This window comes from Schistocerca americana, chromosome 4, assembly GCF_021461395.2.
Source record: "Schistocerca americana isolate TAMUIC-IGC-003095 chromosome 4, iqSchAmer2.1, whole genome shotgun sequence".
Lineage (NCBI taxonomy): Eukaryota > Metazoa > Arthropoda > Insecta > Orthoptera > Acrididae > Schistocerca > Schistocerca americana.
The window spans coordinates 227,839,688-227,866,817 of record NC_060122.1 but is presented as its reverse complement, the minus strand read 5'-3'; the positions used below and the strand labels follow the sequence as shown (position 1 = coordinate 227,866,817).

At 42.9% G+C, this 27,130-nt stretch overlaps 1 protein-coding gene across 1 annotated transcript in view; it reads left to right on the top strand.

Annotated features, from left to right (window-relative positions):
- Positions 1 to 27,130, top strand: part of LOC124613366 (acyl-CoA Delta-9 desaturase-like) — a 158,836-nt gene that overhangs the window by 119,456 nt on the left and 12,250 nt on the right. Inside the window, exon 5 of the mRNA XM_047142066.1 lies at positions 3,311 to 3,496. Coding sequence (XP_046998022.1) covers positions 3,311 to 3,496 — 186 coding nt within the window. The remainder of the gene's footprint in view (positions 1 to 3,310; positions 3,497 to 27,130) is intronic.

Sequence of the window (27,130 nt, the reverse complement as noted above, 5' to 3'; positions counted from 1 at the left end):
TCCTCTGTCAAAGACATGTAGGAGTGTGCTTGCACCAATCATAATCCCACCCCACACCATCAAACCACGACCTCCATACAAGTCCCTTTCAAGAACATTAAGGGGTTGGTATCTGGTTCCTGGTTCACGCCAGATGAAAATCCGGTGAGAATCACTGTTCAGACTATACCTGGACTCGTCCATGAACATAACCTGGGGCCACTGTTCCAATGACCATGTACTGTGTTCTTGACACCAGTCTCTGTGGGCTCTCCGGTGACCAGGGGTCAGTGGAATGCACCTTGCAGGTCTCCGCGCGAATAAACCATGTCTGTTCAGTCGTCTGTAGACTGTGTGTCTGGAAACAGCTGTTACAGTGGCTGCGGTAAGGTTCCGAGCAAGTCTACTTGCAGTACTCCGTGGCCGTCTGTGGCCACTGATGGTGAGATATCGGTCTCCTTGTGGTGTTGTACACTGTGGACGTTCGGTACTGTAGCACCTGGACACGTTTTCTGTCTGCTGAAATCGTTGCCATAATCTTGAGATTACACTTTGTGGCATATGGAGGGCCCGTGCTACTACCTGCTGTGTTTGACCAGCCTCCAGTCGCCCTAGTATTCTACCCCTCATAACGTCATCAATATGTGTTGTTCGAGCCGTTTCCAACACACACTCACCATTAGCACGTCTGAAAACGTCTGCACACTTAACTCGCTGCACCTTACTCTGACATGCACCAACACACCTCTGCGTATGTGGACTGCTGCCACCGCCACCGTGCGACGACCGCAGGTCAAAATCTGGGGCATGGTCATACCCCGAGGTGATTTAATCCCGCAAACAGCCCACCAGAGCGTTGTTTCATCATGTATCAGCATTCTCCTTAATTTATGAGCATGAGTGTACATTGCTGTGGCCATCAGTATAGTGTACGCAACAGAAATATTTCAATAGTATTCATTTATCAAGAGCGTAGTGACGTCTATTCACAAGCTCTAGTGAAATAATCTTCCAAAAAACTGTGACACGTTCCGCGTGATTAATTGCAAGTAATCTTTTTTTGTGAAATTTCAGAATCCCTTGGCTTGTTCAAATGGCTCTGAGCACTATGGGACTTAACTTCTGAGGTCATCAGTCGCCTAGAACGTAGAACTAATTAAACCTAACTAACCTAAGGACATCACACACATCCATGCCCGAGGCAGGATTCGAACCTGCGACCGTAGCGGTCGCGCGGTTCCAGACTGTAGCGCCTAGAACCGCTCGGCCACCCCGGCCGGCAATCCCTTGGGAGTTATAGTATATTTCCATTTTGTACTGCGATGCATCTGACCAAGATATCGGTTATTTTTGATCTTAAACTCTGCCATAAAACAGTAAAAGGCACATACAATTGTCGGAATAATGGACCTTATAAAATATTCTGACATTTTTACTGTTCAATTAGGAAAGCTTTATCTTTTAATTTGTTCACGACTTGAAAGCAAACTAGGAGCCCTTCTATTTCTTAATCGTACTTCATTCATCTAATATGTCATCACTGTATTAACATGTTTGCTCTTCAAAAGTTTTCGTAGTATCAAGAGTTATCCCCAGTTGTCTCTTGGATTATAGGCCGAGTTCCTTGCAGTTAACTAAAGTAGCTCCGAATACTATTTAAAAGTGATTTCAAGATCTGCTTGATACTGACGTTTATTTCCTCTAATTCGTCGCTATCATTTCTCTTACTTTGTTAATAATATGGTTCAAATGGCTCTGAGCACTATGGGACTTAAAGGTCGTCAGTCCCCTAGAACTTAGAACTACTTAAACCTAACTAACCTAAGGACATCACACACACCCATGCCCGAGGCAGGATTCGAGCCTGCTAATAATAAACCATGCACTATATAAATCATTCTTTCCTGCAATCTTAGCAATTTTCTGTATCCGAAGTTGTGATTCGTAATCCTGCATTCGAAAGATTAAAACTATTGTCCAAATGTCTTAAAGGAATATGATCGGGAATATAAAGCTGGCGGCAGTTTCATAAAATCTGCTAACTCTGGACGTTATCCAAGTATATTTATAGCTTATGCTGTGTTATTGAACGTGTTTGGAGCCTTGGTGAGTATCCAAATTAGGTTAACCCACTACAAATCTACTTTTAGGATTCAGCATTGTTCTTGTTTTTGCGGTGAAAAATATATTTTCCGTAATGACTGGTTGTACATATAATAGATCACATAGTTATAAGTGTCGAAGGAAATGAAAGAGAACCAGTAGTTGAGAAGGAAGTGTGATAGCGTTTTAGACTCTCCCTGATGTTATTCAGTCTGTACATACAGAAATTTGGGATGGGAATTAAAGATCACGGACCTAAACAAGAAAAATTGCAGTTTTCCTATGACGTAATTCTATCAAAGATAACAAAAGGCCTGAAAGGGCAACTGAATGGAATCGATAGTGTCTTTAAAATGGTTATAAAATTACTATCAATAAATGTAAAACAAGAGTAATGGAATGTAATCAAATTAGATCAGGTGATGCTGACATAATCAGATCTGGAAGTGAGACACTAAAAGTATCCGATGTATTTTTTATATGGACAGCAAGACGTAAAGAGTATATATAAAAATAATGGCAGCAGCATGAAAATCATTTCTAAAAAATAGGAATTTGTTAACATCGAAGTCTTGTCCAAAGGCGTTTGTGTGAAGTGTAGCCCTGTACGGAAGTGGAACGTAGGCGATAAGCAGTTCAGAAAGTGAAAGCGGCAGTTTTTGAAATGTGATGCTACAGAAAAATGCTGAAGATTAGGTGGGTAGATAGGGTAACTAACGAGAAGATACTCAATATAGCTGGGGAGAAAAGAAATTTGTGGCATAACTTGACTCAAAGAAGGGGACTGTTGATAGAGCACATTCTCAGATGTAAAGAAATCGTTAATTTGGTAATGGAGGAAAAATGTGGCTGAGATGAGGGAGGGGGAGGGGTAAAATTGTAGATGGAGACCAAGGAATGAATATTACAAGCAGGCTCAAATGGATGTTGGCTGTAGTAGTTATTCAGAAGTGTAGAGGTTAGCACAGGTTAGTCAAGTGTGCAGATCTGGAGCAAATCAGTCTTCGCACTGAAGACCATAACAGTCTCACTTGACTGTCATTTAAAATATGTTATTTGATTCATAAATTGTCCTGCTAATTTTATTCACATTTGTGTGGAACCATTTGAAGTCCATTTCGTCTGATGAGGCGTAGGTTACGAAATGGGTTGTCGATACTCTGACGAACCCCTCAAGCGTTATGTGCTCACAGTTGTTTCTGATTTATCCGACGTGATCCTGTTGCAGGTACTATAAGACGTTGTACACGATATTCTCCATCATGCTGCCTGTGGCCGTGCCGATCTACGCGTGGGGCGAGCAGCCGTGGATTTCTCTGATGCTGTGCTACTTCACCAGAGCCATCCTAACCCTCAACATCACATGGCTCGTCAACAGCTGGGCACACCTCTACGGCACCAGGCCGTATAACAAGTGAGTCTGCATGCAGCGAACTACCTTGCGGACTGGTCTAACTAGCTCCACAACGTAACGTGCTACAAAGATAACGTGCCGTATTCTTTCTTTTACTGCCGTGAGTAATTGCACGTGCCATATGGGAAATACTACGGTTGTTTGTCAGACATTAAGCTCGTCAGATTTAAGATGTTCTGGCACCATAGCAGTACGCAAAGTAAGTTATACACTGACACAAAGCAGTAGTATTACACCGTTGTGTTATTTCTGTTTTCCTTTTCCCTTGTATAACTGTCACACACAAATTTCGTGCGTCTCCTTCCCAGGTCTCAAAATAATTACTGTATATAAAAATCTACATGACTACTTCTACAAATCTTATATAGTGCAAGGTCATGCGTATTGAACTATTTCTGCAGATAAAAGAAAGTTGTTATTTTTACTGAAATATTTTTTTTTAACTTAGCTTGTTCACTGTAGTCTACTGCTCGTGTTCGTATTTTCATCATATTTTAATTTCTTGTATTAATCTAAGTGATGAGCCTTTTATTTTTGTTCATTAATAAGCAGTATGATGGGAGGCATGTGTCGCCATCAAAAGCGAATGAATGTCCACTGATGAGTAAAACTTAAGGATGAGAGCAAGTTTCACATGATGTGTCGCTACAAAGCAGCATAGCTCGATAAATCTTGGACCATACTTAAAAAGATCATCTTCAGCGTAATGCGGAAGTTAACGGAAAGATATAACCAATGAACAGAAATGAAGCCTGACATTGTGAGGAGCGAGTAAGCCGTCTTAAGGTAATTTATTGAATAAAAAAACTTAATGTAAGAAAACGTTTAATAGCTGGATCGCACTTTCCATTGTACAATTAAACTATAATGACTAGTTTTGGTTGCTTTCTAGAACCATTTTCAGAATGTTCAAATTGTGAAAAGACTTGAAAATGCATTGAAAACCTTCAGCATTAGCTACAGTCGTTCAATGACACGCATACGTGTTATGGGCCAATAAGAATAGGAGAGTATGTTGTTCAAAGCATCATCGAGGACGAGGTTGTAAACTGCAGTCTTATAAGATGCAGGTAATAAGGAAGGAAAAAGGCCAGCTACATTAGTAAAAATTGCATCAAATACAACTGCTTTTTTCCTGCTGTGAGATTGTTGTTTACAGCCTGTCTCTCTCTTAATGAAGCTATGAATTTCATACTGTCCTAGTCTTGTTGGCCCATAATACGAATATGTCATCGCATGACTGTAGCTAATGATGATATTTTTCATTGCTTATTCAACTCATTTTTTCTATCTGAACGATCTGAAGGTTGTTGTAGAATGTAACCGAAACTAGTCATCATACTTCACCTGTGTAATGAAAATTGCTCTTTCTAGCCATAAATAGTTTTCTACATTGAAATAAATTATTTAAGAAATGAAATTTTTATTCAAAGGTCATAATCACAATGAAGTCACTGCGATTCATGCCTGCCCCTAGGACATTACAAATGGCGGAACACGTTTCTTAAGCGTCTGAGTTCCAACAAAATGAAGAACATACACTCCTGGAAATGGAAAAAAGAACACATTGACACCGGTGTGTCAGACCCACCATACTTGCTCCGGACACTGCGAGAGGGCTGTACAAGCAATGATCACACGCACGGCACAGCGGACACACCAGGAACCGCGGTGTTGGCCGTCGAATGGCGCTAGCTGCGCAGCATTTGTGCACCGCCGCCGTCAGTGTCAGCCAGTTTGCCGTGGCATACGGAGCTCCATCGCAGTCGGCGAGGACCATTCGCAACCGTCTCCATGAAGCTGGGCTACGGTCCCGCACACCGTTAGGCCGTCTTCCGCTCACGCCCCAACATCGTGCAGCCCGCCTCCAGTGGTGTCACGACAGGCGTGAATGGAGGGACGAATGGAGACGTGTCGTCTTCAGCGATGAGAGTCGCTTCTGCCTTGGTGCCAATGATGGTCGTAAGCGTGTTTGGCGCCGTGCAGGTGAGCGCCACAATCAGGACTGCATACGACCGAGGCACACAGGGCCAACACCCGGCATCATGGTGTGGGGAGCGATCTCCTACACTGGCCGTACACCACTGGTGATCGTCGAGGGGACACTGAATAGTGCACGGTACATCCAAACCGTCATCGAACCCATCGTTCTACCATTCCTAGACCGGCAAGGGAACGTGCTGTTCCAACAGGACAATGCACGTCCGCATGTATCCCGTGCCACCCAACGTGCACTAGAAGGTGTAAGCCAACTACCCTGGCCAGCAGGATCTCCGGATCTGTCCCCCATTGAGCATGTTTGGGACTGGATGAAGCGTCGTCTCACGCGGTCTGCACGTCCAGCACGAACGCTGGTCCAACTGAGGCGCCAGGTGGAAATGGCATGGCAAGCCGTTCCACAGGACTACATCCAGCATCTCTACGATCGTCTCCATGGGAGAATAGCAGCCTGCATTGCTGCGAAAGGTGGATATACACTGTACTAGTGCCGACATTGTGCATGCTCTGTTGCCTGTGTCTATGTGCCTGTGATTCAGTCAGTGTGATCATGTGATGTATCTGACCCCAGGAATGTGTCAATAAAGTTTCCCCTTCCTGGGACATGAATTCACGGTGTTCTTATTTCAATTTCCAGGAGTGTATAATTTTAAAATTTTTGAGAAAATTAACCGTTATCACACTAGTAACCAAAAAATACAGGAAGAAATCAGCAAAAATTAAACACTCAGTTGTTTTAAGGAGGTGGTTTCATTTTGGAATATAATTTCAGAATGTTTCATAAACTTAACATTTATTATCACAGTAAGCAACGGCTACAAGAAGAAAATGGCAGGAAGTAAAGAATCAGCTGTTTTAAGGAGATTGTTTGACTTTGGAATTACTGGGACATACTGTTTCCTACCACCAGTTATTTCACGTGAAAAATTTGAAAGCGAATTCGCATTTTTCCTAGACACAATACTGCGTCACGAAACATCCGTGAAACCATGATGCCTCAAACAAATTATTATCCCATATAACAAGCCAAAATGGACCTAAAATTTAATAAATCTTGTATCAAAACAAAATACTGCTCCAGTGGTTCCATTTCGAAGCTATTCACAGGAGCAGTGGGATGATGATGGCATTGAAACAGAGGATGACACGCGTAAAGCTGAAATACTAAACACCTTTTTCCAAAGCTGTTTCACAGAGGAAGACCGCACTGCAGTTCCTTCTCTAAATCCTCGCACAAACGAAAAAATGGCTGACATCGAAATAAGTGTCCAAGGAATAGAAAAGCAACTGGAATCACTCAATAGAGGAAAGTCCACTGGACCTGACGGGATTCCAATTCGATTCTACACAGAGTACGCGAAAGAACTTGCCCCCCTTCTAACAGCCGTGTACCGCAAGTCTCTAGAGGAACGGAGGGTTCCAAATGATTGGAAAAGAGCACAGATAGTCCCAGTCTTCAAGAAGGGTCGTCGAGCAGATGCGCAAAACTATAGACCTATATCTCTTACGTCGATCTCTTGTAGAATTTTAGAACATGTTTTTTGCTCGCGTATCATGTCATTTCTGGAAACCCAGAATCTACTATGTAGGAATCAACATGGATTCCGGAAACAGCGATCGTGTGAGACCCAACTCGCCTTATTTGTTCATGAGACCCAGAAAATATTAGATACAGGCTCCCAGGTAGATGCTATTTTTCTTGACTTCCGGAAGGCGTTCGATACAGTTCCGCACTGTCGCCTGATAAACAAAGTAAGAGCCTACGAAATATCAGTCCAGCTGTGTGGCTGGATTGAAGAGTTTTTAGCAAACAGAACACAGCATGTTGTTATCAATGGAGAGACGTCACCAGACGTTAAAGTAACCTCTGGCGTGCCACAGGGGAGTGTTATGGGACCATTGCTTTTCACCATATATATAAATGACTTAGTAGATAGTGTCGGAAGTTCCATGCGGCTTTTCGCGGATGATGCTGTAGTATACAGAGAAGTTGCAGCATTAGAAAATTGTAGCGAAATGCAGGAAGATCTGCAGCGGATAGGCACTTGGTGCAGGGAGTGGCAACTGACCCTTAACATAGACAAATGTAATGTATTGCGAATACATAGAAAGAAGGATCCTTTATTGTATGATTATATGATAGCGGAACAAACACTGGTAGCAGTTACGTCTGTAAAATATCTGGGAGTATGCGTGCGGAATGATTTGAAGTGAAATGATCATATAAAATTAATTGTTGGTAAGGCGGGTACCAGGTTGAGATTCATTGGGAGAGTGCTTAGAAAATGTAGTCCATCAACAAAGGAGGTGGCTTACAAAACACTCGTTCGACCTATACTTGAGTATTGCTCATCAGTGTGGGATCCGTACCAGGTCGGGTTGACGGAAGAGATAGAGAAGATCCAAAGAAGAGCGGCGCGTTTCGTTACCGGGTTATTTGGTAACCGTGATAGCGTTACGGAGATGTTTAATAAACTCAAGTGGCAGACTCTGCAAGAGAGGCGCTCTGCATCGCGGTGTAGCTTGCTCGCCAGGTTTCGAGAGGGTGCGTTTCTGGATGAGGTATCGAATATATTGCTTCCCCCTACTTATACCTCCCGAGGAGATCACGAATGTAAAATTAGAGAGATTAGAGCGCGCACGGAGGCTTTCAGACAGTCGTTCTTCCCGCGAACCATACGCGACTGGAACAGGAAAGGGAGGTAATGACAGTGGCACGTAAAGTGCCCTCCGCCACACACCGTTGGGTGGCTTGCGGAGTATCAATGTAGATGTAGATGTAGATGTAGATGTAGCAGTACTGCAAACTCAAATTTACGTTACAATAGCTATACATACAGGGTGGTCGGAAATTCCCGTTACAGACGTCGAGGACTTGTAGAGGGGAGTGAGTACATCGTATTTTGAATAAGAACCCATGTCCGGAAACGTCATCCAATGAGACTACAGAGCGTCAAAGTTATATGCACGGGCGTCTGTAAATGTACGTATACACGGGATGATTCCGTGATGATGTTACAGACTTTCTAGGATGATGGAGAATGATAAATGTTTTAATTTGAAGTAAGGGAAAGTTATAAATGAAAACCGTTCTGATGCCTCTGACAGTTGAATACATGTACCGGTTCTTGTGTTGCGAAGAGTGTAGGGCTGATAACTTTCAGAGGTGGTAGTGTGGACAAAAACGAGAAAAAATGTCAAATAAATGTGGGCTATAAATTGCATACCTGAAGAGCTATGACCATCCGTTCATCTTCGCTAATGTAAAACATCTCCTCTTCTGAGCAAGTGTTCATAGCTGTTAAGGTGCGCACTTTAGAGCCCACGTTTATTGGACATTTTTTCTCGTTTTTGTCCACTCTATCACCGCTGAAAGTTATCAACCCTACACTCTTCGCAACACAAGAATCGGTACATGCTAACAGAACGGTTTTCATTTACAAGTTTCGACTCCTTCGTTTCCGGTACAGAGATCCTTACTTCAGATTAATACATTTAGCGTTCTCCATCATCCTAGAAAGTCTGTTACATCATCACGGAATCACCCCGTGTATGCGTACATTAACAGACGCCCGCACCTATAACTTTGACGCTCCGTAGTGTCGTTGGACGACGTTTACGGACATGGGTTCCTATTCAAAATACGATGTACTCACTCCCCTCTACAAGTCCTAGAAGTCTGTATCTGTAACGGGAATTTCCGACCACCCTGTATATTTACTTTCACCGTCAGTGATCTCCTTAATATGGCCACTGTAAAAAAGAAACCGCATTTCACAAGCTCCCGAAATCACGCAGCACAATCTTTGCACCGACTATTGCTTTGAACGCTGTGACTGTTACAATATTCTTCATTCGTAGAAGTTCCCCAGTGTACCAACAGATGTATCCAGCACCTGTCGTTTCATGCTAAAGCTAAAGGCACTCGTACACAAAAAAATTAATAAATGGTGGTTTCAGGCTGCAAACACTGGTTCTCGAGGGTTAAGGGTGGGTGTGGTCACCACAGACGGAATCCATGCTCTGTAACGTGCTGCCCCGCTGGCCACAAGATTGGTAACCAGTTCTTGTGATAGGGCGTTCCATTCCTCCATAAGTGCTGTTGACAAATGCTGAATAGTCGTTGGTGCTTGTGGATGTGCTGCAGAATGTCTTCCCAATGTTGGAAGTAGCATTATATGGCGAATGGTGTGAACACTTCAGAAACACTGTCGAACATGATCGTTTTGATGATCCAGGTATTATGGTGTGGGGAGGCATAATGTTTCTTGGAAGTACTGACGTCCACATCTTTGAACACGGTACACTCACCGGTCAATGTCGTAGTCACACCGTACGACTTCCCCATGTGCGTCTTTTAAGAGGTGAATTCGACGCTGATGTCATTTTTATGGATGGCAATGCGCGACAGCATCGAACTGTGAAGGTGGAGGAGCTTTTGCAACGAGAGGATATTCGGCGAATGGACTCGCCTGCCCGTACTCCTGACTTGTATCCCGTCGAACACGTGTGGGATGCGTTAGACGCACCACGTCCACGAGCACCGGACCAGCCAGTAGTTGTCAATCATCATAAATCGCGGTGACTTCAGTGTAATTATTGTCTTTGAATAAAAGAGTCATTTCTGTTTGTTTCATCACACATTTCTTTCCGTTACCTTTTGTACTATACTATATTAGTTCTATCTACGTATGACGAAAATCTCATCAAGCCATATCACTTCCCAGTGACATTTTATGCGAAAGTTGACTCGTCCTTAAATTGTGCACACAACGTCATGGATATAACTGTTGTGATTGCTTTAAAAAAGCCTATCCAGTCTTGTCCTGAGCTTGAGCAACATCAGTATTCTAAACTCAGATGTCGACATGCATGCACAAGAACCAATTGGAGGCACACTCCCATATATTTTCGCTGCAACGTACGAGGGAAGTTTGAAAAGTGCGTGCAAAGTCCAAGAGATGGCACCACCGGCGCGTATCGAGGTCATGTTTAGTTAGTAGCATCTTTGAAAAGAACTCACACCAAGTTTCAGCCATATTGGTCTATTTCTTTGTGTTTGGCATTCGTGTGAATCAAGGAAGTCAAGTGATTGTCAAAAAATGGACGAAAAATAATTTCGTGTGGTGGTTAAACATTACTTTATAAAAGCCAAAACGCCTCAGGATACTAAAGAGAAGATTGATAAACATTACGGTGACTCTGCACCTTCGATTAGAACGGTTAAAAAGTGGTTTTAAAATTTTCGGAATGGTCATATGGGCACAAGTGATGCTGAGCGATGGACGCCCTGTGGAGGTTACGATTCCAGAAATCATTGATAAAATCCATGACATGGTGATGGATGACAGAAGAGTTAAAGTGCTAGTGCTGTGGGCATCTCGAATGAACGGGTACATAATATTTTGCATAAACATTTGGACATGAGAAAGCTATCCGCAAGATGGGTTCCGCGATTGCTCACGCTTGACCAAAAACGGAATCGTGTGAAGTGTTGCAAGGATGGTTTGCAGCTGTTCAGGAAGAATCCGCAGGACTTTAAGCGTCGTTTCGTCACTGTGAATGAAACATGGATACATTACTATACTCCTGAGGCCAAAGAACAATCTAAACAATGGGTTACCAAGGGAGAATTTCCACCAAAAATGGTGAAGACCATTTCTTCGGCCGGAAAGGTTCTGGCGACTGTCTTTTGGGATTCGCAAAGGATAATCCTCATCGACTATAGGGAAAAGGGCTAATCTATTACAGGTGAATATTATTCATCATTATTGGACCGTTTGAAAACCGAGCTGCAAGAAAAACGCCAGCGATTAGACCGCAAAAGAGTCCTTTTCCATCACGACAATGCACCAGCACTACCTCAGCAGTTGTGGTCGCAAAATTAATGGAAATAGGATTCCAACTCGTTTCACATCCCCCCTATTCTCCAGACTTGGCTCCCTCAAACTACTATTTGTTCCCCAATTTGGAGAAATGGCTGGCGGGACAAAGATTTTACTCAAAGGAGGATGTGATTGCAGCAACTAATAGCTATTTTGCAGACTTGGAAAATTCCTATTATTCGGAAGGGATCAACAAATTAGAACAGCGTTGGACAAAGTGTATAAGTCTAAAAGAAAACTACGTCGAAGAATAAAGAAGGTTTACCCCTAACACGTAAGTAGTTTTTATTTTTGTACGGACTTTTCAAACGCCCCTCGTTATCGCCAAAATGTGAGTCATTTACATTTTGGCGATTATATCTTCTAATATACCTGGCCTTTTGTTGTTCCTTCTTTCTCGATGACAGCATCCTCTGTTACGAAATTGTTATTACGTCATTGGCACCTCAGGAAAAGAAACAGTAAATTGCTGTCTAAATACTCGTTGAAAACCACAAAAAGTATCCTTTCGCGTCCGTAAAAACACAGAATGCTACGTTCGGGTGGTTACACGCTGTGCACTTTATATAGAGCAAAAACAACGGGTGCGTTTCCAGATAAATGTAGTGCAGTGAGAGGTCAAATGCCTTTCTTGTTGTCAACGCTGTTTTTTATGTTGTTGATAAACATATAGCCTTATGCAGCTAAATGTTATCCCCTTGCATTATTTCTTTTTTTGATGAGAAACTGAGAGCACTGAATTTCAGAATGTTAGGGTCAAAAGAAAGAACCACATTTAGGACAGTTTTTTGGCGCTCAGCAGGTTGTTCTAAACTGACTAGAAAAGAAATGAGCAGGAAGAGAACTGTAGCGAAGGAGCAGCAAGTGATTCTCAACGAGAAAGCGCTGCCGCCCGTCACGCCGACAAAAGTCAGTAAATGTGCGGAGTCATTCCTTCGCGTCGATACGGTTCTGCGCAGTTATCAAGTAACCCTTTTACCTTCGTCCACTTTTCTCTATTGTATTACATAACAGAGCTCCCTTTGAAACCCATGGTAACAGCACATTTTAGAAATTCACGAAGTGCTTGCGTAACACTTCCACCAACTTTCAAACGCCCGGGATTTGTCATTCTTTACTTCCATCGCTATTATTCTCCATGACTTTCCCTTTTGCAGTCACAAGTTCCTTATGCTTCACTTAGTCCTGTTTCTTTTTCCTCCAAATTTATGGCTCCTGTGAATCCTTAAAAGTTTACCCGGATGCTTATATTTTTTTGTGCATTTAGTACCTCTTAATAGCCAAAGAAACCGTCTTTCTTCGACAGCAGATAATTACTCTATAGAGTAGTTGTCTACCATGAGGTCTTTGAGAATACGATGTACTATGATCCATAAGACTTCCCACTGGCGAAGACACCTAAGACTGTTTCCGTGCTTCTACATGGTGATATGCTATATTTATTAACCTACTGCCAAATAAATGTTTGTAAATGCTTCTAATAAATCGGAATTCCAGAATTATTGGAGAGCGATTCGCAGCACTGCTGAAACAAAGATGTCCAACACTGATATAAACGCAATCGAGAGCTTTCCACAGTAGCGTATAGCACCACTTTACGTCGTGACGATAGCAGCGGCGTATTGACCCGTGACAACGAAAGCTTTCGGCAACCGTCACTATTCCCGATTGTTCAAACAAAAGTCACGGAGGCTGGTTGGAGATGGATCGAGAGCTTTCCACAGTAGCGTATAGCACCACTCTTCGTCGTGACGATAGCAGCGACGAATTGACCCGTGACAACGAAAGCTTTCGGCAACCGTCACTATTCCCGATTGTTCACACAAAAGTCACGGAGGCTGGTTGGAGATGGATCGAGAGCTTTCCACAGTAGCATATAGCACCACTCTTCGTCGTGACGATAGCAGCGACGTATTGACCCGTGGCAACGAAAGCTCTCGGCAACCGTCACTATTTCCGATTGTTCAAACAAAAGTCACGGAGACTGGTTGGAGATGGATCCAGGGTGGGAAAAGCCTGCTGCATGACATCTCAGAATGTGTGCTCAGTACAGCTGCGGTCACTCGATTTGGGAGTCATACAAACACGTTCTTGCCCATGCTTACACATTTCTAACGTGATTGGTTGGTGCACCGTCACACAGAGAACAAGCAGATCCTAGTTCCTCTAGCACCCCAACGCCTATACGTCAATAACGTGCCTGAACAATGTTCTGTTAGCAAGTGCTGTGGTTTCCGACGCACTCGTACCTTGCCATCGGCGTACACCAAAGTGTTCCGTGACTCTATAGTCTAAGCTGCCCCCATGCAAAGCGAAGTTGACCACTAGGTGTCACGAGAGACGAACCCACTGGTATAAAAGGAGGTGAAGACTATTGTGTTGTCAGTAAAGAAGCAGTAACAGAGAAATGGGTCGGGCGGGAGAGCTCAGTGACTTCGAACTTGGAGTAGTCACTGTGTGGCGCTTGAGTAACAAATCAATCAGGGAACTGAAAACCTTTCAAAAGCTGCCCAAGTCTCTTGTTGATGCAGTGACTGTGAAGTGAAAACGCGAAGGAACAACCACGGATAAACCAAGGCAGCGCAGACCTCGTGTAGGACGGGCAGAGGCAGTCGAGCGTTAAGTAGTGTGGCTGTAAGAAATCGCACAAAAAATCAGCGGAAGCGACGCTCGAAGTGGCGCACAAAAGCGACGCCACCGGACAGAGTATGGCAGGAAATGGCGTATTTGGAGTCGTAAACCACGCTATACCCAGTGGCAATCGGATGAAAGGCTTTGTGCTTGGCGAAAGCTAGGAGAACGTTAACTGCCATTACGAGCAGTGCCGACAGTGAAGTGGTGTCGGGGTGTTTGCTTAGTGTATGGTCCCCTTATTGCGCTTAAGAAAACTCTAAATGCGGAAGGATAGGAACACGTTTTACAGCATCGTACAATGGCTATAGTAAGGGAACAAGTCGGAGACGATGACTGTTTCAGCGTGACAATCCACCCTGTCATAAGGCGTCATCTGTGAGGCAATCACATTTCTGAAATGAATTACATCAAATGATTCCTGAATTGCGAATAAGGACCACTATCATCTCTAGAATCGAGTGACGACAATGAAAATTTTTTGCCGGACCGGGACTCAAACCCGGATTTCCCGCTTATCTCGAGCGGTCGCCTTACCATTTGGCAATCCGCACACGACTCACGGCCAGGCCCAAACTTCCATATGTTGTCAACCATTCGTCTACGACCTGAACTCGTACATCCATTACGTATATTCTCGTAAAATCAGAAGCTGAAAGTTGCTTTCCCGTTATCGGCAGATAAATACGGCATGCATGTATGTCCAAAAGAACTTTCCACCGTAATCAAAATAACACAGGAACTGCAATATCGTATTTATCTGCCGATAACAACAACGTCTGACCTGTACGGGAATATACATAATGGATGTACGAGTTCAGGTCGTAGACGCATAGTGGACGATATGGATTTTGCGTCTGGCCGTGAGTCCTAGACGGATGGTCAAATGGGGTGCCGGCACGGTAGCTCAGCGTGTTCGGTCAGAGAGCCGGTTGGCCTCTGTAATAAAAAACTGAGTGGAAGGATCAACCACCGAACTTGAACAGGATGTCTTGCGACGTTCGCAACGACCAAACACAACGATCAATAACGACAAAAAAAAAAAAATGGTAAGACGACCGCTCGCGATAAGCGGGAAGCCCGGGTTCGAGTCCAGGTCCGGCACAAATTTTCATTGTTGTCATTCCATTCTGCAGCAGATGGTAGTCCTCAATCGCAATTGCGAATTCATTTTATGCGTCTCGTAACGGCTGTGGTCGTCACAGTTCCTTTTCCATTGGACATGCATGCATGTCCAAAGGAATTTTGCGTCGTAATCAGAATAACACAGCCACTGCAATATCGTATGAAATGGGTTAGTCTACTCTGAGTCTCCATTTGGATCGGGTGCAACACATTTCAGATGGGTTAGAACTCTAACTTCTCTCCAGACCCCGGTGTACACCATCACTACTTTCACTGGGTTCGAGTCCTGAGGATTAGTAGGCTGCCATTGCCCCACAGACTGACGCCTCATTGGAAATGTCTCCAGCAGAATTCAAGCCCTCATAATAGCCATATCAACGTCTAATAATGTCCGGATACTTTTGATCAGATAGTATGTTTTTGCCTCAGGTCACACTAATTGTTTCGGGTTATTAGTGAGTCATCAGTAGATGAGGTGTTTCAAATGAAAGAAAAAACGTGATAGACAAATACTAATAAACTAAATTACGTATCAAACTAACTGCAGTAAATAACTATACACACTTGAATATCTCACGTAGCAGCTCGTCAAATAAAGAGTCCCAAAAAGGCATTCACATTGCAGACAGATCTGCATTTTGATTGTTGGAACTCATGTCAATAGTTAATACACAAGGTAATATCCTCACCGATGGACTCATCATTGCCCAGCCCAAACTGATAAGGATAGAAACATGTATTTTGGGGAGAGTGTTGATCTTGGAGTGTACGGGTCGTTTAAGAAGGAATTTTCGAAATTCCACCCGTAAGGGATAGTGGATAAAAGCTTTTTTTGAAAATATGCCGCTATTACAACAGTTTTCAAGCTTGACCTACAAAACTTGATATTTGATTCTTCGGTCATAATTAAAGAAACACGTGTTTCAGCGTTTTTGGAAATTCAACCACTATTGGGATGAAATAGAGGATGAAAACATCTATGGAAATATTTCGTCATGCAAGCATTTTGAAACTAAAACTTTGAAAAGTACGTGTTTCACTGTTTCATTGATTCGCTGACTCACGATCGCCCAGCACAAACCGCCGAGGAAAGAAATTTTAAATTTGCAGAAGATGTCGATCTTATACTGTAGGCATCGTTGAAGAAGGAATTGTCTGAAGATCCACTCCTAAAGCGGTGAAATAGTGAGGAAAGTATTTTCTGAAGATATGTCACTCTTAAGGCAATTTTGAAGCTAGTAGTACGAAAATTGTTGTGTGATTTCTCAACCAGAAACAAAAAATACATGTTTCAGCATTTTTGGAAATTCAATAACTAACAGGGCAAAACAGTGGGTGATTTTTTTTGAATAAGTTATTGAAGAGCTACTAAAGCATTTTTAAAGCTACAAATATCAAAACTGATATTTGACTTTTCGGTTAGGAATTAAAAAAAAGTATGTTTTAGTATTTTTAGAAATTCAAACCCCTTAAGGAAATGAAACGGGAATAAAAAGTTTTATGTAATTATTTCATTATGAAATTAAATTTCGAAGCTTATCTATAAAAATTTGTATTTGGCTTCTCGGTTGGAAATAAAAAAAGTACTTTTTACACCGTTTTGGCGAATTCAAACCCTAATGGGGTGAAATAGGGGAAGAAAGTTTCAAGAAAATATTTAATTACGGTAAATTTTTTTTTTTTTTTTGATCTATGAAAACTGGTATCTGACTCCTCGTTTACATGTAAAGAGATATAAGATAGGGGATGAAGGGTTCTATGGAAATATCACCACAAGAACGAAAAAGACTTTGTTAACAAAAATCTTGGCCTCTAGATAGCAGAATTGCTTTTTGGTTAAAAGTACTTTCGAAAAGACCATGCTTCTATGGCATTTATTAGCGTGAAAGGTTTAGAAGGGGTTACAATTTCTGAAAAACGTAAAAATTCGATTAAATAAAAACAAAAACTGTGCAGACCATATAGTTCAAATGGCTCAGAGCACTAAGGGACTTAACTACTGAGGTCTTCACTCCCCTAGAACTAACCTAAGGACATCACACACACCCATTCCCGAGGCAGGATTCGAACCTGCGACCGTATCGGTCGCGCGGTTCGAGACTGTAGCGCCTAGAACCGCTCGGCCACCCCGACCGGCGAACATATAGTCTTCACGAGTGAAGCAGCGAGGTGCTAAGCTACTAATAACATAAAAATACAAGTGTTATGAAGTTTTTATTATGGATCAATATGTTCCGATATTTATTCTTATCACCATGAGTCGTATGTGCCATACTATTTGTTATTATGTTGACTTTTAGCCCTATATTTCGAACGTCAAGTTGTAACACAGCTAGGGACGCACTATCGTCAGTGAATGAATGCAGTGCGGCCATGACATTAAGAGTGAGAGTAAGGAGATATGTCATCAAATAGCCCGGAAGGCTTCCTTCACGCCGACCTGAACTGATAGGCTGCCATCCACTATAGTGAGAGATGAATGTACGCACCGGATCTGCCTCACAAAGAGGACAGCTTATGAGGCGTCCTACTTGCTTTGTGCTGGCGCCTAGCCTGACGGCATGATGTACTGGGGGAGGGGACCTCGCTTTGCGGAAGAGTAGCATCGCGATTGTTCTGAAGTTGCGCAGCCACCCAGCGCTTTCTCCCACGCACGCGACTAACGTAATACCGCGTAACGCTTGGAGCCCTCCAAATGTCACTGCGTCAATCTCCGCGGGGCATATTGACTACTTCGGACATAGCCGAGGCCCGCGTGGAGAAAGCCCACGTTTTTGCCGCTTCACCAGTGGACACTTTCCACGCATTGACACCTGTTACGGGGCGACCGAGTGCTGGTGACCGGCGTTGCGATGTTTAACGGCCCCACTTTTGCCTCACCGCCGTTATCGCCGAGGTGAACTACAGTTATGGCAAGTTCCGTTCAAATGGGCTGCGGTACGCTACGATGCGGCCATAATCAATTATCTCACTGGGGCAAGGAGGCAATTACACCCCAGAGTGACAAACGGAGGACCTCTTGCGTGATAAAGCGAAGGTAAACATCGGTGTTGCGTAAGTACTGCCACTTACCACGCCTGTTCATTCTGCTTTTGTGTGACACTGGAAAAAATAACAACCAATATTGCTGGAAAGCGCAGTTGTTTCTTAATCAATATGTGTAAACAATAATGCACAGCGTCATAAAGACAATGGGTTTTCCTCCGTAGATTTGCTATTGAATCGCCATGCTAGAAACAATTAACATATGATGCAAGGAGAGGACGAACATGTTATTCTGTAGAATGTGTTTAGTACTAGGCCTAAGTTGTATGCCCATACGCATAGTAATTTAAGTAAATTGGACACGAAATTTCAACATCAGACACTATCTACAGGCAACGTCTCGCTGATATAGCAGCCCTTATCGTCTCTGAACATCATTACAATATAGTTGTCTACATCTACATCTATATCTACATACATACTCCGCAATCCACCATACGGTGCGTGTCGGAGGGTACCTCGTACCACGACTAGCATCTTCTCTCCCTGTTCCACTCCCAAACAGAACAAGGGAAAAGTGACTGCCTATATGCCTCTGTACCAGCCCTAATCTCTCTTATCTTATCTTTGTGGTCTTTCCGCGAAATATAAGTTGGCGGCAGTAAAATTGTACTGCAGTCAGCCTCAAATGCTGGTTCTCTAAATTTCCTCAGTAGCAATTCACGGAAAGAACGCCTCCTTTCCTCTAGAGACTCCCACCCGAGTTCCTGAAGCGTTTCCGTAACACTCGCGTGATGATCAAACCTACGAGTAACAAATCTAGCAGCCCGCCTCTGAATTGCTTCTATGTCCTCCCTCAATCCGACCTGATAGGGATCCGAAACGCTCGAGCAGTACTCAACAATAGGTCTTATTAGTGTTTTATAAGCGGTCTCCTTTACAGATGAACCACATCTTCCCAAAATTCTACCAATGAACCGAAGACGACTATCAGCCTTCCCCACAACTGCCATTACATGCTTGTCCCACTTCATATCGCTCTGCAATGTTACGCCCAAATATTTAATCGACGTGACTGTGTCAAGCGCTACACTACTAATGGAGTATTCAGACATTACAGAATTCTTTTTCCTATTCATCTGTATTAATTTACATTTATCTATATTTAGAGTTAGCTGCCATTCTTTACACCAATCACAAATCCTGTCCAAGTCATCTTGTATCCTCTTACAGTCACTCAACGACGACACCTTCTGCTATCCACCCTATCCAAAAGATCATTTATGTAGATAGAAAACAACATCGGACCTACCACACTTCCCTGGGGCACTCCAGATGATACCCTCACCTCCGATGAACACTCACCATCGAGGACAACGTACTGGGTTCTATTACTTATGAAGTCTTCGAGCCACTCACATACTTGGGAACCAATCCCATATGCTCATACCTTAGTTAGGAGTCTGCAGTGGGGCACCGAGTGAAACACTTTCCGGAAGTCAAGGAATATGGCATCCGTCTGATATCCTTCATCCATGGTTCGCAAGATATCAAGTTGTAGTTGGTTTAGTTCGTTTCAGTCCTAACACTTTGTAATACGGCTGTTCTGGGACTGTCTGTTGATTATTTTCCCGGTATTTTTCCCTGTAATATGTTTTACATGAAGCTCTTATGTCGGATTATGTTTCACTTCTCCGTACCAAATTAGTAAGTCTCTAGTATTTTTTCGTTGGACTTCCCTTCAGTCCAGGAAGTTTTTGTGATTTTACTCCATATCTACATCTCTATAGCTTCTACTTTTTTTCTTTCGATGTTTGCCCACAGTCCACTTTTCAGAGCCACAGCTTCAAATTCTCCAAATAAATACCTCGATTAACTTTCTTGTTGTTACTATATTAACTCTAGAAAACTAACTAGGGGAAAATGTTACATTGCTACTAAACCATTGTAAAGTTTCTTACTCCACATTTTATTCGAAAGAGGTCATAATTTATAAGATATGCATTAGTTCATTATAATTATTAGGTCTCCAAAGATATATAACTTACAATATTAAGTACAAAACGGTCTGTTTTATATCCTTTTGCAACAGTAAATTTTAATAGGGTTTATTAATCTAGGTTAAGGTGACTGAAAACAGTAGTGATTGATAAATCGAACAGATATGTAAGGACAAACATTGAGACTGGAAATGCAATAACATATGGTAACAGGTTTTTAACGGATATCGAAAGAGCAATTGAAATTATCAAGCTTTCACAAATAAGAGTAATTTATTTATAGAAGAGTGTAGGACTTGTCACATTAACTTCTAAGTCTATGGACTCGAAATTCAATCAATGACTTTAAATTTTTGTTTTTATTCCCACGTTCAGAATTTTCAGCTTGTGGAAAGAGGATAGTAAATCGGCATCACTCAGTATGTTTTCAGGTACATCAGCTTAAAGTAGTCTTCAACTCCAAGTCTGGTCAGTGCCTCACTAGGAATGATCTCACGGAAGGCGATATAAGCCACTGGGCCGGCCGGAGTGGTCGAGCGGTTCTAGGCGCTACAGTCTGGAACCGCGTGACCGCTGCGGTCGCAGGTTCGAATCCTGCCTCGGGCATGGATGTGTGTGATGTCCTTAGGTTAGTTAGGTTTACGTAGTTCTAAGTTCTAGGGGACTGGTGACCTCATAATTTAAGTCTCATAGTGCTCAGAGCCATTTGAACCATTTTTCTAAGCCACTGGGCACCTCTGACCGCAGAACTCACTTTCGCAGCCAGCCTTGAAGGGGATTCCGAAACCCGACGACTCTATATCTTTCTCATTCTAAGGATCAACGGTAGAAGTCATATTCACTTTTAACTTCAGCTACGATCTACAAACGAAACGCAGAATTCTCGAACAGTGCCCTTATAGCTGCTTATGAGGCTAATGGTGTCGGAACAGCTGAGTAGGTTTTTATGTTTTTCTCAGAGTTCGATACCAGTAAACACCTTTCTTTCAAAGAAAAATTTCATCGAACAAGTTGATGCGGTGGTAACACACTAGACTCGCATCCGAGAGGCCGGCAGTTCATAACCACTTCCTGACATCCAGATTTAGGTTTTCAGTGATTTCCCTAAATCGCTTAAGGCTAATTTCAGGAGAGTTGCTTTGAAAGGACTCAGCCGAATTTCTTCCTCATTGATCACAATCCGAGCTTGTAACCCATTGCTACAGATCTTATCGTCTTCGGGACTTTAAACCATGATCTTGCTTCCTTCCTTCTAACGCAAGGAATTCGTTAAGAATCCTACCTTAATTATTCGAATAATGTGTTTCTCTTACTACGGCTTAGCTGCTTTTGAAACATTACGAAACACGTGCCACAGTTAGAGAGCACTTTCACCTTCAGAATTCCAGCCGCCCAACTTCATTTCTTACGTAGTCCTCTCTCGGGTACTTTTAACGTAATCATTAAGAAACATTACTTGTCATATTATATTTCCCGTTATTCTCTGCAGCAGTATTCAGAACTAAAAGTTTCCTGACTGTCAACATTATTCATTTTACTGAGTTTGTCACCTACAACTAACGCCGCTTTCTTTTGGTTGAATATCCATCCAAAATTTATTCAGATAACTTTACACTTCAGCAGCAATCTTGTAATCGGGTTCTTTCCGTACTTCACTAATTTTGTAGTCTCCATTTGCATTGCTCTTTATATTGCAAAAATTCCTTGTTCTGTTCCTGTATACCCGTTTTTACAAGTTTTTGTGGCGTCGTGAAATGCACGAATAAATTATTCCGCAAAGTGTTCTGTTCACAGGAAATCGTAGCATTCGAAATTATATTAATTTGCACATTACGATGTAAAAATGTACGAATATTACAACGACTACTCAACCCAAAAAGGAAGAGGGACCTTGTCCAAAGAGAAACAAATGTAACGGAGTAGGTCCGGCGAACACGCCGCACCAAATATAAACATCATTCAGCCAGCGATTTGTGTATGGTAAAAAGTTATCGATCTGCAAACAGTGAATATAAATTCACACCTCTTAACCCACCTACAGATAACAATAATCTTTTCAAGCAAACGATTAGTCACTGTAGGTAATGCAAAACTTGTATCTGGATCTGGATGGTACTTATAAAATTGGCCCAGAGAACAGAATTCAGGGTACAAAGAAGCACAGCAGAGGAAAGGAAATACAGCGCTGACCTGACTATAGCGGATATTAAAGTGACCGTCTCTTGGCGCTTTTGAGACCAGGTTAGGAAGCTGGCGAAGGCGGGTCTAAGCTGTTCTGTTGAAATTACTGCAGTCTCACCCGAAAAGTTCTGCTGCAGTTCTTGAAGACTATGAGGGCTACCCACACTAAGTAGTCGCACACTGACAGATCAGGTGACCTGGGTGGCCAGCCAGGGCCACGACCAGCCTGAGCTCTGCTAACAGCTCTGTTCCATCCTGCTGGAAGTAACTGTAGGTCTTTTCTTCCTCCGTTAATGCTGCCACAAATTCACGTCCATTGCTATCCCTCATCCAGACTACTTTTATTTCCCTCACCCTGTAGAACAAGCAGACATTCAGTTTTGTATGTTGGGGTATCAGAAAGACAACCGCTATTAAGCCCAGAAGATAAGACAGAATAATATTAGAACAAATAAGCCCTCGGTCACAAATATTAAGCCAAAACTGACCAGGTTTCGACGCTACTATGAGCGTCGTCTTCAGAATGAGACCAACTGTTCTAAAACATATTAGGTATATAATACATTAATAAAATTAAAGTTTGTACTGACTGGAAAAAGATGCAGTACTTACAAGTCATATATTAAAAAACATCTAAGCCGGAAAGGTGACGTCATGAATAGTTGCAAGTGAGATGGCGAGCCGCTAAGAGCTACTCGTACTGTGAACAAGGCTGTTCTGTTTGCTAGAAACACTTCAACCCAGTTAACTCAGCTGGTCTGATATTCCGTATACAGGTATTTTGTCCTTCAGGCGGCAGCGGGGTACTGTTATCCAACACCTTCTGGAAGTCAAGGAACGTGGCATCAACCGGAGCGCTGGTAACTACCGCTATCTAGATCTCGTGGACGAAGAGAGGGAGTTGGGTGATAACAGCAAACATATTAAGGCCCATAGAAATGTAGTTTGCCACTGTTTTAGCTCTGTATGTGAAATATCAACATATGTGGGTAACCCCAACGAGTGCTCGTCTATGTATAACATTACGAAGAATTTGGAAGTCAATGCGAGAAGTTGTGTGAAATCTAATTATGGCAAACAGATTCGGATGAAGACGTCAAACTTAACATCCCGATTCGACGAATTAATCATTACTCTGTACCCCGACGCCATAGTGCGAAGAAAAATCAGAGAGGGAAAAAGACAAGATTTCAGTTTGTTGAAATGAAACATTTAGTAGATACGCTTGGATGTACTTTGTTAGACAGGGATCAGTTATGAATAAAAAATAAGATCGAATTAATATTTACAAAGCACTCCTGGGTATAAAATACCAAGAAGTAAGAAAAGAAGATGTCATAGTACCAACGAAAATCACGCTAATGGGGAACACTTCGCCGCAGCATAAGCACTGAAATAACAGTAATAACACCAATAAGAAGGAGAAAAAGCAGAATACGGTGATAATAATGACTAAATTAGTGCACAACTGGAAACGCTCCGATCACCTTATATACTCCTGATTAAAACTCCATCGGTCATCTGGATTCGAACGACATACCTCTGGATCCAGAGACAAAACTTCACTGCACTTTAACTACGAGATGTGGTCATAAAATAACGTGACCATTGCTGTGAAACATTTTGTTTCAAGAACTTACGTATTTACTGTCATCCTCAAAAAACTCCCCTCCTGTATCCTTTTCTCATTGATGGAAAAGGTGCTGGAAGTCTTTCTCTATGAGCTCCTTGATGACGCATGCCGCTTTTTCTTCCAGTGCTTCAACAGACTGAATTTTTTTTCATTTTAATGCTGATTTGACCTTGCGGAATAGATAAAGTCACGTGGTGCTAGGAAATTTGTGGTATGGTCTTATGAGACCAAACTGCTGACGTCATCGTTCCCTAAGCTTACGCACTACTTAATCTAACTTAAACTAACTTACGTTAAGGACATCACACACACGCATGCCCGAGGGAGGACTCGGAACCTCCGGCGGGGGAAGCTACGCGGACCGTGAAATGGCGCCTTAGACCGCGCGGCTCATGGTGCTAGGTCAGGCGACTATTGTAGGTGGTCCAACACTAGGATGCTGTACTTTGCTAAAAACTCTTTAACAGACAGTCAGTCGGTGCGTTGTCTTAATCCAGAACCCGTGACTTGTTCATCCATAATTCTTGTCGGGCTTTTCTTATTTTCATACGTAGTTCAAATGGCTCTGAGCACTAAGGGACTTAACTACTGAGGTCATCAGTCCCCTAGAACTTAGAACTACTTAAACCTAACCAACCTAAGGACATCACACACATCCATGCCAGAGGCAGGTTTCGAACCTACGACCGTAGCAGTCGCGAGGTTCCGGACTGAAACAACTAGAACCGCTCGGCCACCGCGGCCGGCCATTCGTAGTTGAGCAAGAACCGCAAGGTAGTAAGGTTGATTAATACTTTGACCTTCAGGAATCCAGTGAAGATGCACAATTGCATAAATATCGAAGAAAAATAATCATCATCGCATTGAATCTTGATTTGCTCATGGAATGGCGCTGAAGTTTCTGGATTATAAGTGAAAAACCAATATTGGTTACGTGTTACGATTCTTTCCATGAAATCAGGATCATTTTTGATGGTAGTCATCGTGTCCGCACAAACATTTTTGTAAGCTTCTTCTTGCTGCCGCGCGGAGTTGCCGGGCTCTTTGAGGCGTCCTGTCACGGACTGCGCGGCTCCTCCCGCCGGAGGTTCGAGTCCTTCCTCGCGTATGAGCGTATGTGTATTGTACTTAGCATAAGTTAGTTTAAGTAGTGTGTAAGTCTAGGGACCGATGACCTAAGCAGTTTGGTCCCTTGGGAATTCACACGCATTTGAACATTTTTTTCTTTTTGTTCGATTGCGGGAATTTTTGGCACCAGTTTCGCACACACTATTGTCGTCTTAAATTGGTTACGTAAAATTTTCCTTACGCATTCTTTGTCACTTTCTACCGTTACAGTAATCGATCGAATACTCAACCGACGTTCAGATCGAATCATATTACTACTTTTTTGATATTTTCATCGGCTTTTTATGCTGAAGGGCGTCCCGGGCATGAGTTATATTCAGCGTCTTCTAGGACATCTTGGAACACTTGAACCACTCAAAAAATTAGGTATGTGATAAACAATCTTCACTGTATACTTCTTTTAGTAAAAGATAGGTTTCAGTAGCAGTTTTTCCAAGTTCCTTCACTACAATTCGTTTCTCTGTTACTATACTTATTGTTTTTCAGGTGAAACAAAATAACAGCTCTTACACAAACGAAGGCCACGGTCGCACTGATATGTCTACAGACACCAGAGATACCACTTTCGAGTAGAATGCTTCACGCTTCACAGCTATTGGTCGTTTATCTTTTGCGCATGTGTACATACTCTGTTCCACTATTTTATAGCCACACCTCGTACAATTATCCCAGAGGCGAAGTATATATTTGACATTTGCCTCGATATTTTGTGAACACCGTCTTTCTCATTGAATATGCGTCATTTTGTGATTCACCCGACGCTGGCGGCTACTAACATGATTCACTACATAGAGCGCCACGTCTTGCGCTCTCGTCTCTCTCTCAGAAGCTTTACGCTGCTTTAAAGCGAGCACAAACCAGTGCAGCTCATTTCCACGTAACTTGGCTTTCTCACTACACTGCAGCTCCCCCCACTGTCAGCTGCCTGGGGAGACGCTCGCGGCGTTGGCCTTTCTGACAGTGACGCGTCCTAAAATTACTGGAAGACGGCGGGACCGCCGCAGCGCTCCTGTTAATAAGGCTGATGGCTTGGGTAACCACCCTGCGGTTTCCCCCGACCCAGTGACGCCCGCTATCAGGAGTGTGGCGGGGCGCACTTTCTACCGGTCGCTGACATCCGTGGCCCCTACTTACGTAAGTGACGCGGGTGTGGCACTGGCGTAATATGCGGTACCCACATCTCTGACGGTCACATTAAAATCTCCACTTGACAGCTTTTGTTCTCTCCCACACCTCATTTTGCAGTGTGGAGATTTGATCGTGCACCTCGGAGAAAGCCATATGGTTCATGCTTCCTAAATCGCCAGCCAAAGATTAGGCACGTGTACTGAGTCATTACGGAAATTATTAGATACATTTTACAAATTATCTCTGAACTTTCACTCCAGAGTACAAGAACTTGCCAATTTACTTCATTGGATGAATGGTGACGTGATGCCCCATACATTTAATTGCAGACTAAATAGAATTTTGTCAGGTGTCTCTCAATCCATACTGCAAAAACGTCCGCCCCCGGTAGCTGAATGATCAGCGTGGCGGATTGTCACACCTATGGGCCCGGGTTCGATTCCCGGCTGGGTCGGGGAATTTTCTCCGCCTAGGCACTGGGTGTTGTGTTGTCCTCATCATCGTCCTATCATCCTCATCGACTGCAGGTCGCCGAAGTGGCGTCACATTGAAAGACTCGCACCCGGCGAACGGTATGCCCGACGGGGGTCATAGCCATACTATTAAATAAACTGTAAGAACTCGTGCCTCATTTTCCTTATTTAGAAAGCGATGCCTGAAACGTTGCTCTGTGTTTTAAAGGGAATCTTCCCGCGTTTTCCTCTGCGTAGACAATGTTTCTGTGGTAATGTATGACCTCTAGCATTAGCGAGACATGTGTAATGAGTACTATGTGTATCTCTTCACAGTATAACTCCGTGATGGGTCCCCTAGCAACATATTAATCTTGTCGAATATGAAACTTAGGAAAGATTGAACGCGGTGTCGAGACGATTGTTCCTTCTTCTGTATGTTAGTGTGTTCTCTGCTTAAACGTACTCATCTAACGGAATCGAGTAGC